The sequence below is a fragment of the Pteropus vampyrus genome, unplaced genomic scaffold (genome assembly GCF_000151845.1).
Source record: "Pteropus vampyrus isolate Shadow unplaced genomic scaffold, Pvam_2.0 Scaffold185, whole genome shotgun sequence".
Classification (NCBI taxonomy): domain Eukaryota; kingdom Metazoa; phylum Chordata; class Mammalia; order Chiroptera; family Pteropodidae; genus Pteropus; species Pteropus vampyrus.
Window position 1 is genome coordinate 999,632 of NW_011888966.1, and position 12,571 is coordinate 1,012,202.

The 12,571-nt window shown below is 38.9% G+C and overlaps 1 protein-coding gene across 7 annotated transcripts in view; it reads right to left on the reverse strand.

The window, feature by feature from the left end:
* The window catches only part of CSNK1A1 (casein kinase 1 alpha 1), a 41,031-nt gene extending 28,955 nt beyond the window's left edge, over positions 1–12,076 (reverse strand). For 3 of the 7 annotated variants that reach the window (XM_011371139.2, XM_011371138.2, XM_011371135.2), the window contains exons 1-2: positions 11,373–12,076; positions 10,647–10,753 (exon numbers count right to left, since the gene is read on the reverse strand). In XM_011371139.2, coding sequence (XP_011369441.1) covers positions 10,647–10,753; positions 11,373–11,495 — 230 coding nt within the window. In that variant the 5' untranslated portion in view covers positions 11,496–12,076. The remainder of the gene's footprint in view (positions 1–10,646; positions 10,754–11,372) is intronic. The other 4 variants (XM_023537311.1, XM_011371134.2, XM_011371137.2 and 1 more) reach the window with 3 other exon arrangements.
* Positions 12,077–12,571: the final 495 nt, after the last annotated feature.

A 12,571-nucleotide genomic window follows, 5' to 3' on the forward strand; every position in this document is an offset into this window, starting at 1 on the left:
TTATAGACTTGAATGCCAGGCCATAGAGCTTTAAGTTCCATAAATAATTGGGGGGAATTATCAGTCGAGTGTGGCTGAAATATAATTAACTCAATATTTTAGGGTTAGCCTTGGCATTAGTATGCAGTATGGAAATCAGGAATAGGGGAAGGAATGAATGACATGGGGACCAATTAAAAGTGTTATATTACAGGTGGAGATTTAAAGCTAGAGGTTTCTTTTCTCTGAAAAATCTCTTTATAAAAATAGAAATATCTCAGAAATGACTAAACTATTTTAAGGATTACTATGAGACCTAAGGACTTCTAAGAACTATAAATCAGTATAATTATCATAGGTATGCAGTTCAGATTAAAGCACCCAAATATGTTCCATTCCTATGACTAGGACAATAATAATAGAAAAACATTATCTGTTTAATGTAGGTCCTCCAGTTCAGAGGACTGACTTAACAGGTGTGATGGCTAATTTTATGTGTCAACCTGACTGGGCTAAGGGATGCTGGGTAGTCCTGTAAACCAGTAAACCATTATTTTGGGGTGTGTCTGTGAAGGTGTCTCTGGGGATCAGCATTTGAATCAAAAAGATTAGCATTTGAATGTCTAAGATCACCTTTTTCAAGGTGGAAAGCCCGAATAGAATAAAAAGGAAATAAAACTTCTCACTGTCCATGTTCCTGGTTTCCCTAGACCACAGATCAAAGGCCTTCTTAGCCTCCATAACTGTGTGAACCAGTCCTTCATAACAGATGTCTTTCAGTATAACCATATATGATCCATTTGTTTCTCCAGAGAATCCTTAATAGCAATAGCCACTGTATCTGTCTTGTTAACAACTCTATATTGCCAGCATGCAGCACAATGCCTTCCATGCAGAAACTGCTCAGTTAACATTTGCTGAATTAAAGATGAAAAACATAAAAGGCTAAGGAGTGCTTGATTTGACAGATAAGAAAAACAAAATAAGGAATGCAAAAACACTCCCTGAACTGAAAGTTTAAAGTCATTGGCAAGCAGCTACTCTACTCACCTTTGATTCAAATACACAAAGTAATTTTAAAAGTAGTAGTTTTAATAGGCAAATATCTTTTCCTATGCCATTTATCTTCCCATCTGTAGGTTATTAATGTTAGTCTTCACTGAATTAAAAAGTATAAGTAAGCACTCAATCAGCGCTATAATATACCCATTTTCATAACATCTACATTTTCAAGAATCTCTCAAACTTAGACTCTTGCCAGGATATCATCATCTAATCTTTATGTTCATTTTTATGAAGGTAGAAAAAGGACCTAGTCTAGTACAATCTTGCTAAACTCTTAGAACTAGCTCAAATTACCCCCTTAGGTTGCTACTGCTAACAGTTACTTTAGCCACCCTGCTCTTTTGTCTATATTCCTTTTAATGTTCCTAGCATTAATATGTGTGCCATTCTTAACAGTATAATTTTGCCATTCATAATAGATATATTCTTAAAATTATGGCTACCCTTCTTTTCATCCTTAAACAGTGCCCAAAAGATCATGAGCCAAAGAAATTATGCACACGCAATTTTTGTTTCTTTTCCCAATACCACTTTGTTCCTTACTGTAATCATACCATGTTGCCCCCCTCCCCTCACCCTTTTGGTTTGTTTTGGGTAGTGTTTGTATGGATGTGAATTGGGATACCAATTTATTTATAGCAATTAAAGGTCTCCCTCCCCTCCTAAATTACTAGGTTCCAACAGTAAGGCACCCTCACCCACAACATAACCCATCTATTCTCGATTTAAGTTCTTGAGCCTCGGAAGTCACCAGTCCTTCTGGTATACTGCATTCATTTGCTGATTACTTCTAAAAGCTGCAGGCATCTATGAATTTGCATCTTAGACATTCTGATCTCTAACCTAAACTATCAGTACTTATTTAAGTTCCATCTTATTAATGGCATTCATCATGAAAACAGAACCAATGACTTAGATTACATTATGATACATGGTAACTCTTCAGCCCTTCTGAAAGAGAACTAGACACCTGACTAAATGTGGGCTACCTCCTGGTTTTCTATTAATTCTTGGTAAACGAGACTGCTGTGTAACTCTTATTTTCCTTAAGCTTCCCTTCCCTGCCCATATTTGTTCCTTAGATTTGTGGCCTTTTTCACTTTGAATACAAAGAACCTAGAGTTTAATGATCTAAACTTGATTTCTCTTGCCATAAAAAATTTGAGCATCAACCTATTTCCTTCTCTCACAATTGCACATTTAAAATACAATTTAGATTTCAAAATGTCAGTAACACATAATTTTTATCCATAATCCTTTATTTGAATTTATAATTTGCAGCAATACCTTTGAAATCATTTGGGACCCAGAGCATTTTCACATAGAAAGACACTCAATACCGCTATTTGGCTACTGCAAGGAACTAGAAAATCAGGTTAATAAACAGACACTGTAGAATACAAGCAACTAAAACTGTAAGTACAAATACAGGTTAAACTGATTTCTCCACAGTGACAACTGATTTAGACAAGAACTATGAAAAAAAAAAAGAGCCAGTTTTAGCTGTAGTTACACCGATCAGAGTAATAATTCTGACAACATGATAAATTTCAAGAAATTTTAGATGTTAACTCAATCTCTTTTACTTCACCAAACTTTTCCCAGAACTGCTCAACCTTTTTAACTGGCTGATTTTCTCACCTTTATAACCTCACATCCCTGCAGAAGGCATTAACAAGCATGGAACTAATTTAAAATTGAACTAGAAGGGAAAGAAAATATCGAAAATCCAACGAAGAGACCAATTCTGCATCAAATATATTTAGCCACATGACCAAGAAACTTGTATCATGGGGATGGGGGTTGGGTTAACTCATTCTACACTACAAGTTCTAAATCTTTTTGGTGCCACGTACTCCCTCTTCCCCCATCTTTGGTAGTCTCATGAAGCCTACATATCCCTTTTCCGAATGTTTTAAATGTATAAAATATATATAGCATTATAAAGGAAACCAATTATATGGAAATTCAGCTATCATAAAATACTTTAAAAGATTACTTTTGATGTAGTAATACACATGCAGTTTATCAATGCATTAAAAAATAAGATATAGCAGCAGGTTTAATTAGTACTATAATTTTGAAATAGTGGTGAGTGTAAATAGCATTCTGAGATACCTGCAACAACGATAATGTCATATGAAAATATCTATGATTTCTACTGGTTCCAAAGCCAGAGGTACTGCTTTAGGGGTTTCTTGCAAACATTTATAATAGAAACAATAGATTCAGTTAGAGGTTAGGATCATGAAAATGCAGGTGTAATATTTTTCTTACCTAAATTAACTGATCTCTTTCTTAGAAGGTGGGAGTGGCAGTTATCTCTGAACCATGCTGCTCTAAACCAATTTTTAAGGTAAACAGACTGCAGAATAAGATCTAAAACTTGGGCATCACGTGTTTTACACAGAATAACACTGTCGACTAGGATGATTCATTTTTCTTCTTCATCCTAACCCTCCTAATTATTACTACTAATCTTTTGCTCAAAATATCATCCCTAGATCCTAGAAAAATGCTGTAACATTCTCACATTTCTCAGTCTCCTTGTTCCTTGCCCTTTGCCTTCAAAGATAAATGTTCCTTAACTTGAAGTTATAAAAACACAAAACAGTGCTTTGATACGTATCACTATTCACTATTAAAGCTACTATTCATTTACCCATTCAATATTTATGGTGGCTAACAAGACAAAACCAAATAATTCCTGCTCTCAAAGCTTACAGCAGTGCGTAGGCAAATAAATAACATCATGTGATGGAGAGACCAGTGTTGAGAGAGTACAAATTATGGGGACACAGTCCGTCTTTTAAAGGAGCAGTTCCCAACCTTTTTGGCACCAGGGATTGGTGTTTCTGAGAATCTAAAGCCTGATGATCTGAGGTAGAGCTGAGGCTGTGTGGAGAACTAGAAGCTTAGGGGGATACAGTATTAAAATATACTTTTCCACTGACAATATCTACCATTTTTACAATACCAACTATAAAATCTTGATCAAACCTTTTCTAACAGGCAAATATACAAATAGAAAGATTAAAGATTGTATAGGGCTGGCAGGATATGGAGAATGACTGTTAATGAGTTCGAGATTCCTTTTGGGGATGATGTAAATATTCTAAAATCAGATTATGGTGATGGTTGCACAACTCTGCACATATACGAAAAACCAATAAATTATACTTTAAATGGGGGAAGCTTTACAATTGTAAATTACGTCATATAGCTTTTAAAAAATCTTGTTCCAAAATCTGTTCCTCCAGTCTCTGATTCAACTTACTAAGCACCCATTGTGTGTTAGATATTGCAGATTAAGTGCTACAGGCATCTTAAGGTCTAGGAAGAAGAGATAGATGACAAGTGCAATATAAAAGCAACAATAAATACAAAATACAGGAGCAATTTATTCAGAGATGATAAAAGGGAAAATTTTCTAGAAAAGTTAGCAACTGAGCTAAATTTTAAAAGACACTTGGATTGTTAGCTTCCTAAGTACCAGTTCCAGTAGCAACTCTATGCTTTCATGATGCCATTTCTCTGCTATGAAAACCAATGCCCTTCCTCCATCATCTACCAAAAAAGGGAAAACTTTCACATATATGAGGAACTCCAAAAGCTGGCCTCTGCCAAATTATTCTTTAATTTTATATATTTATTCCCTCACCAGACCACTCAGACCATACCACTGGGCCAACAGTTATTTATGAAGCATCAATATACTCAACTCCATTCTCGTCAAACACCTAAATCTCATTTCTTATATATCTTTAGGCTGTACATTACCTCTTTCTAAAAATTGACTTCTTTTAACTTCAACAGCCCATTATCCCAACTCTCCTCTTGCTTGATTAACTTTGAATTTCCACCAAGGGGTTCAGTCCTCACTTCTTAATTTACTTTCCCTACCATCCCTTCTAAGCTCATCACCTGGCTTAAGTTTAGTTCTGTATTTTCTGCTACCTTAACTATATAAGCTAACCTTGGGATACTGTCACTTTAAACTCACCATATCCTTTCTGTAAAAGCTACCTTAAGAAAAGAATAGTCTGTGAGGAAGACCAAAGTTTTGCTACCCTGAAATATGCCTTTTGGGATATTGATTTTAAGCTGGTTATTAAGAAACAAGAGACTGAGAAAGAACCTTTCACAACTAACCCCCAACCCCCTTAGCTACCTAAAGAAATAGAAAACCTTGCTTAAAGGAAGAGAACATCACCTTAGCATCATAATATATACTAAATGTGGCAGAATGAGAGAAATCTAGCAAACCCTGTTTGAACTTTCTTCTGTGTCCCATCGTTTCTGGGCAGTCCAGCAAGAATCTGTTTACCACATTTGCTCTTTCTCATCTACCTGCAAATTGCGTGATTTCCCTTTGAAATTCTAGGCCCCTGCCCCCTTTTCTCCTCTGTCCAAAATGGCAGATTATGTTCAGGTCTCATGTTTATGACACCCCTGCACATACATCCTTAATAAACTTTGGACGTTTTCTCCTGTTAATCTAATTATTACCCAAAGAACATAGAGGGTAGAGGAAAAGTTATTTTTTTTGATTCCTACATCTGGTAGTGTAGGGAAATGAATTCATTCCAGGTTCAAATCTACATATTGGACGGAACCCTAACTTTCATTGTAACTCTTTCCATTTCCCTTTGTGTTGAGGATCAGAATGTACTCTCCACCTAAACTTTTGTAGAGCGCTTCCGAAGTCTCCATTAAAAAACACACCCCACTGATGACTTATAGACGAGGAAAAGGCAGTTATTCTAGATCTTTAAAAGAGAAGAATAAGACAAAGAGCTCTATTGCCACTAGGTATTCACCATCCCGTCTCATTATTTTATTAGGGTAATTCAAAATGTATTTCATGATGATAAACAGATTAGTAACCTGTAGTCTTTCATACTGACAAATAACATCAAATCCAGAAAAAAACAATATGTAACTGTGATCCAAAAGGATTAATAGTTATTTTAAAAAATCAAATATTCTTTTATCTCGGTAAAATATTCTTTTATCTGTGGGTTACACTAGTGCATGCATTTGTTAAAATTGATTCAATGGTACATGAAAATCTGTGCATTTCATTCTATATGAATTACATCTAATTAAAAAAAATTCCACTAAGACACACATTAGTATTTATTATATGATGACTGGTCATTCAAAATTTCAAGAACCACCTGATATGGTACTGGAAACAAAAACAGTAACAAAAAGCATCATTTAAATCAGGAAATCATTTATGTTATGAAAGCTATTAAGGCATTCATTTAATCTCAGAAAAACTTCTGTTAAACTCAATAACTGATTTTAATATAAACCTAAAAGATTCTATTTAAAACATTTTTTAAATTCTGGTTTTCTTTTTATAAACTTAACATTAAATTTCTTACTAAATACTGACAGATCATGAGAAAACCTTACTAAATGATACTTTAGGTACAGTGTAAATATACTTTGAAACAAAATGATCTAGCTCCAAAAATAAACTAAGGCAGTATAATCCACATACTATACTATACAGGGGTTTACAAGTTATTTACTCAAATTTAAGTACTAATTAATAATATCCAATGAAAATTCTCATCCTGCAATCCATGTCTTCAAAAGGGAGAATAAGAATAATAAGCAGCTAGTTAGATAGTAATACAAACAATAGGTTACAGTTTCTCTGTATGAGGCCATATGACATGAAGTAAAGGAGGCAAAGTAGGGCTCTGCAGCATCAAATGAAAGGGTGTGAGGAATGTGAGCCGCATGATTTGACCTTGACACAAAGGTGAAAATGGCTCACAGGAAAATTCAAAGTTAGGAGACTCAATAACCCCTCTGAGGGTCAACAGTCTAATTTGTATTATGAGATGTTGGGCTATATCTTTCAGGTTTTATCTAGCTCAGAAATGCTACCTAAGCATCATTACATCACTCCATAACTAAGAATTCATTATAACCCAATATAAACATCTTTAGTATACTACAAGTTCAGTTATCCTATGAGTTAAAATCACATTTCTCATGCATCCAGTGATTTCTCTACTAAAGACATACCCACTGCAGATGTCACATTTGTTCTCTGGTAACAGCATTATGACTTATTTACAGGATATATGCTCCAAGCCAAAAAGCTGAGATTAAAAATTTAAATGCTTTTAACACTGAAGAGTAGGGATTAACTAATACTTTATAACCATCCTCTAGAATATTTGACATTCAGAGGGCAAAAAGTTAAAAAACAAGGTAATAACAATCTTCCTATGCCCCTCCCATCTTCTTTATTCATGATTTCCTTATAAAACTATGTTCCATTAATTTACTTTCTTCTAAATGATAACCTATGGTTTACCTGATGCAGATGGCATTTTAAAAAATCTTTTGAGTGGTGTCTCATGAAAATAACATTCAAAGATCTAAACATGACATCTGAAAACAAGTCTTAAATTTTCAGAGCCGACTGTTCTGAGATCGACTAGACCAGTGACTTTTATTTAAGTAAGGAAACTTGTTCAAATAAAACCCTACCCAAAAGCTCATATTCAAAATTCTTTTCCCAGCAGAAGAGTAGGAAACCCTAAACTTTGCTGTCCAGCACTCTTCCTTCCCATTCCAACAAAATTAGAAAATGGTAAAATCCTCTTTTTGATTCAGATGAGGAAAATGACAGGCCCAAAGAGGTTAAGGGATTGACTGACTCCAGATTACTCAGTCAATACCACATGGCAGATCTAGAGCTTGGTTACACCATATTGCTTCTTTAGAGAATACATTAATTCAGAGTAGCACAAAGAAAGAGAGGATTGTTAAGAGAAATACAGTAATTTTTATTGAGCTCCCAGAGGCCAATTCACAAGGTCCAAGAATTTGAGTTTCTTAGAAACATGAAGAGACTGAATGTCACTCTATCATTCTTTGCTCTTTACACTGATGCTATACCTCTACGTAACAAGAGCAAGGACCTAATTAGGTAGGTCTGCTATGTAGGCCAGGTAATTTTCAGCCCTTGGTTTAGAATACATTAAGTATCTTTAAGAAAATGGTGGTGGTGGTGGGGGTGGGGGTGCTGGGACAGGAATGAGTGAAGAGCAGAATCTCATTTTTTTAAATTAGTGTTAACACTTATAAAACAATGAATAACACATAGACTGCCTTATTTAATCTAGCTAAACAGTCAACTTAATTAAATATTTACCAAGTAAATATTTACTTAATATATATGATATACAGATAATGTGGAAATAGCGGGGAACAAACTGAGGGATGGAAAGATGCTGACACTCATGTAAAGAATGCTTGTATGTAAATCTTATCCTTTCTGCTTCAGTGGAAAAACAGTTCTCTCACATTTTAAAACCAATGAACCACTTTTGTGTCTATGTACTACCACTCCTAAAACAAATTTACTTATTCCCCACCCTCAAAAGAGACTACTCCCAGAAGCCATACTCTAGTCTTGGATGCCTGCCCCAACCAGTTTACCAAGCTTTCTTCCTTAGAGCCAGATCTTGAAATCCCATCTCCTCCCCCACAAAGCCTTAACTTGAAAGCCAGGTTCACCTCTTTAACTCCACTCAGAGACAATTTATAACTAACAACTCTGTGCACACATCTTATAAACAGATGCCTATTATTTTGTTCACAATTTCCTGTATTCATGTGCTTATTCGGTATATTAACTATTGCCTTTGTTGATCTGTATTTGTGTTGCTCTTAAATAAAAGCTACCAGATAAAAGGGTATGTATTTAATTTGGATTTGGCACTGAAATTGCCAGATGCTCAAAGCTTTTTGAGAATGATTTCAAATACATTAAATTCAACCTGATTTGTGAACTTTATAAAATCTCCCGACATAGATGAGTCTCAAAAGCATTATGCTAAGAGAAGTCAGATACAAATGACCTCATACTACATGATTGTATTTACACGAAATTTTAGGGGAAAACTAGTGATGAAAAGCAAATCAGTATGGGCCAGGGGTGGAGAGATGGGATCAAACATGAAGGGAAAGGAGTTTCAAATGTTTAGGCTGATGCAACTGACTTTTTTTGGAAAAAAGCTAAGGATGTTAATCAAAATTTTCTTCTACCACAATAAATTTATTTTCCCATATAGTAGGGGTTTTTTTTTGGGGGGGGGGGACGAAAATCATTTAAAATCTCAAATATAGATCATCTCAGATTTCACATTAATCTTTATTCCAAAAAACAAACCTAGAATTCTCTTTCAAATAATTTACTTTATTACTTACAACCAATAGAACATTTTATCATTCAATGTCCATCAGTATTAGAAATTTTGTTAAGGATGGTGTTACTTTGGTTGTTTCCACATCAGAATTAACATATGTCATCTAGTTCTTAATTCAAGATTTGAGGAACAGAAATTGAAAACAGAAAGAGGCTGCAGTAAATATCATTTCACTTAATTTTCAACTATCTCTGAATCTTCTTGCAAATGTTGTTGTAATATCGCTGGGTTTTATGCCATATTTTAGTCTGTATTATAGGAAAAGACAGTTTAATCTCAAAATCCAAACTATTTTAAAACCCTTTAAAGTCAACCATTTAAAAACCAAATGTCTCTATTTGGTTATCTTTTATTGGTTACTATTATTGCTACTACTTGTCTTCACCAATATCCCTTCCTCAGCCCCCCAAAGGCCAAAATTCCCCTGATGAGTTACTGACCAAGTAACTCAACAGGTTAAAGTTACTCATCAAACAGTGATTACGCGATTAAGCTTTCTTTTAATACAACCGATCTGAGGAAATGCCAGCCTAGTGCTGCGCTCAAACTGCCTTTACCATTACCCATAATTTAGTACAAACTGAAATGTTGCCAACGTTACCATTCAGAAAGGGTAATTAACACCTTTAAAAAGGCTCTGAAGGATTCTGCATAGTATAATTTAATAATTTCACGTCGCATCTGCTGCAGAGTTCGCGAACAGACTGTCATTATGCCTTCTCCTTCCTTGAACCCCACCGCCGCCTGCAGCTTTATTCTTGGCTTTTCAAAGGTTTAATCCACTCAGGGATACCAAGGGGGGAATCAAGGAAGCTTGACTTGTGAACCAAGCAGAGAAAAGGGCAGGAATCTGCGGTTGAGTCACGTCGTTCCGCCATTTTCTAAGCGGAGGAGGAAGACATGTTGGAACAAAAACACAACAAAAGAGCAGCCATTTCCCAAGCCAGCTCCAATAGCAACCCGAACTGGTCCAGCCAGGTCACTTCGGCACTTTCAAATTCACTTCTCTGGACAAACATAGAACATCAGAGGTGCCGACGTAAAGAAAGCGGCCGCCAACCCTTCCGGGTAGGTATCAAACATGACCAGCACTTAACTGCAAATGAAAGCCTCTGGAAGAATGACGGAAGCTAAACGGAGCAGACTGTAACAAATCGAAATTCTAAACTAAGTTGGCAAACTGAAATATACTCGGTGATTGTGGTGACTTAGGGTTCAAAGGAAGCCACCGTCTAAAAGAAACGCAGGGAACTCAAATACCAAAACCCAGATGCGGCTGGTCCTGTTACCTGCCTCGGCCCATTTCCCCCATTCCGTCCTTCCCTCAGGGGGACAGCCTGTGTGCTGACGGGTTCTTACCGTATGTGGGGGATGCCAACCCCACCCTGAAGAATTTTATAGAGTTTGCTCTCGTACAGCAACTGGGGATGCCTGGCCTTCTGAGATTCTAGCTTCACTGCCACTTCCTGCAGGGGAAAGAGGGGATAATGGCATCAACATCCCTGTGGATTCAGTGTCACTTGGGAAAAGAGGGGAAACATTAGCAAAGCTCCAACTCGTAACTGGATGATGAAAGTGAGAGAATGGGAAGCGAATTGCTCTTTGTAATTACAAAACGAGGCAACCAGCCTCAAAGGCCTCTTCGGGGGTAGTGACGAAATCGGCATGTCCTCTAAAGTGCAGGAAAATGATTCATCCAGAAAATGTAATGAGAGGCTACGGAGGTACCAGGCGATCGGAAACCGTCCTAATTGTAACAAGCAGCCCAGCAGAATTAAATATATAGAGAAAAACAGGGGACCCCAGAAATTGGATTTGCGTTGTCGCCTTAGACGACGGTTAAAGAAGTTCGATTACGGTATTTTCAACGAGCTGGGAAACTTCCTAGTTCACCCGAGCTTTCTATCAGGTTCTTTCCCTTTTAGGGTAAGAGCGTGGGAAAGGTTCCTAAGCCAGGAAAACTGGCTCCCTCTGGACTCCCCAGTGCGTGCGTGCGGTGGGAAAAGGCCCGAGTAGTTTGGGGGTTGTGGGGGGCGGGGTGAGGACAGGCGCTGCGTTGTCGTGAACCCCACCCCAGATGATTACCTCGCCATTGGTGATGTTGATCGCCAGGTAAATGTCCCCGAAGGAGCCAGACCCGATCTTCCGTACCAGTTTATATTTCCCTCCGACAATGAATTCGGCTTTGGAGCCGCTGCTGCTCGCCATCCTGAGAGGCGAAGACGGAGGCTGGGGCCGAGCCCCGACACCTCTGCGAGGAGGACGGAGGCCTCTGGGCTCGTCCCCGGAGCAAGGCTGCGGAGGAGGGCGGCAGGAAGCTGAAAGCGTTGGCTCGGCGTTACAAGGCCCGGAATCAGCCGAGGGGCACCTGATCACCGCCGCTCAGTCAGGTTTCTTCTCGCCAGGCCGCAGTGTGTGAGGGGTTCTCGCGGTTACCAGGCTGGGCCACTTGTGTCTGGGCGGCCGCTGCTGCCTCGCTTTCGCGGCGACGTCGCGGGCTGGAAAAGGGGCGCGGTGAGTTAGGGCGGCGATACCGCTGCCACCACTGCTGCCGGCTCCCTCCCGGAGGGACCCCTGTCACTCCGCCGACGCCGCCATCTTGTTACTCCGGCTCCAGCCAACGCAAAATGCCCCCGGTCCCCGGGAGCCGCTTCTTCACGGCGCAGAGGACTCTGGGAAAGGGAACTCGGGCGCTAGCCCCGGAGGGTCGGCAGCAAGAGGGAGGGCGGAACCGGATCCGCGAGAGTCGCGGCCCACGCTCCCAGCGTCACCTCGTCACCGCTCAACTGCTCATGCGTAGTGCAACCCCGCTGACAGCGCAGGCGAGCTGTGGCCTCTCCTCACCTCCGCCCCGGGCTCACTTCCACTTCTGGTCGTCGGCTGTTCTACTCCTGCTACCTGTTAGTCACCTCGGACACGCCCGGCCTCTGGAAGGCCGCGCGGCCCTGGGCCTCGAGAGCAGTTAGAAAGGAGTCACCTTCATTTTTCATTGAAGGTGGGAGCTTCAGGTCTCCCCGGAGTTGGGTATTGACCTTTGCTCTTTGTTTGAGGCGGTTTTAAACCTTTGATCTTTCCGCCACTCCCCCAGAACGGCTCATTCCAGCCCAATTTGTTTTGAAAGAGCCTATCAACCTCTGGTGGGAAAGAAGAGAAAAACTGCCCCAGGCCGGCTTTGTTTGTTCCGGGCCCCCGATTTTAGCAAAGTCTAGCTGATCAGTATCAATAGTTAGACTTCTCCCTACCGAATGTTGGAGACTCTCTTTTTACAGGAGAGGAAAAGAACG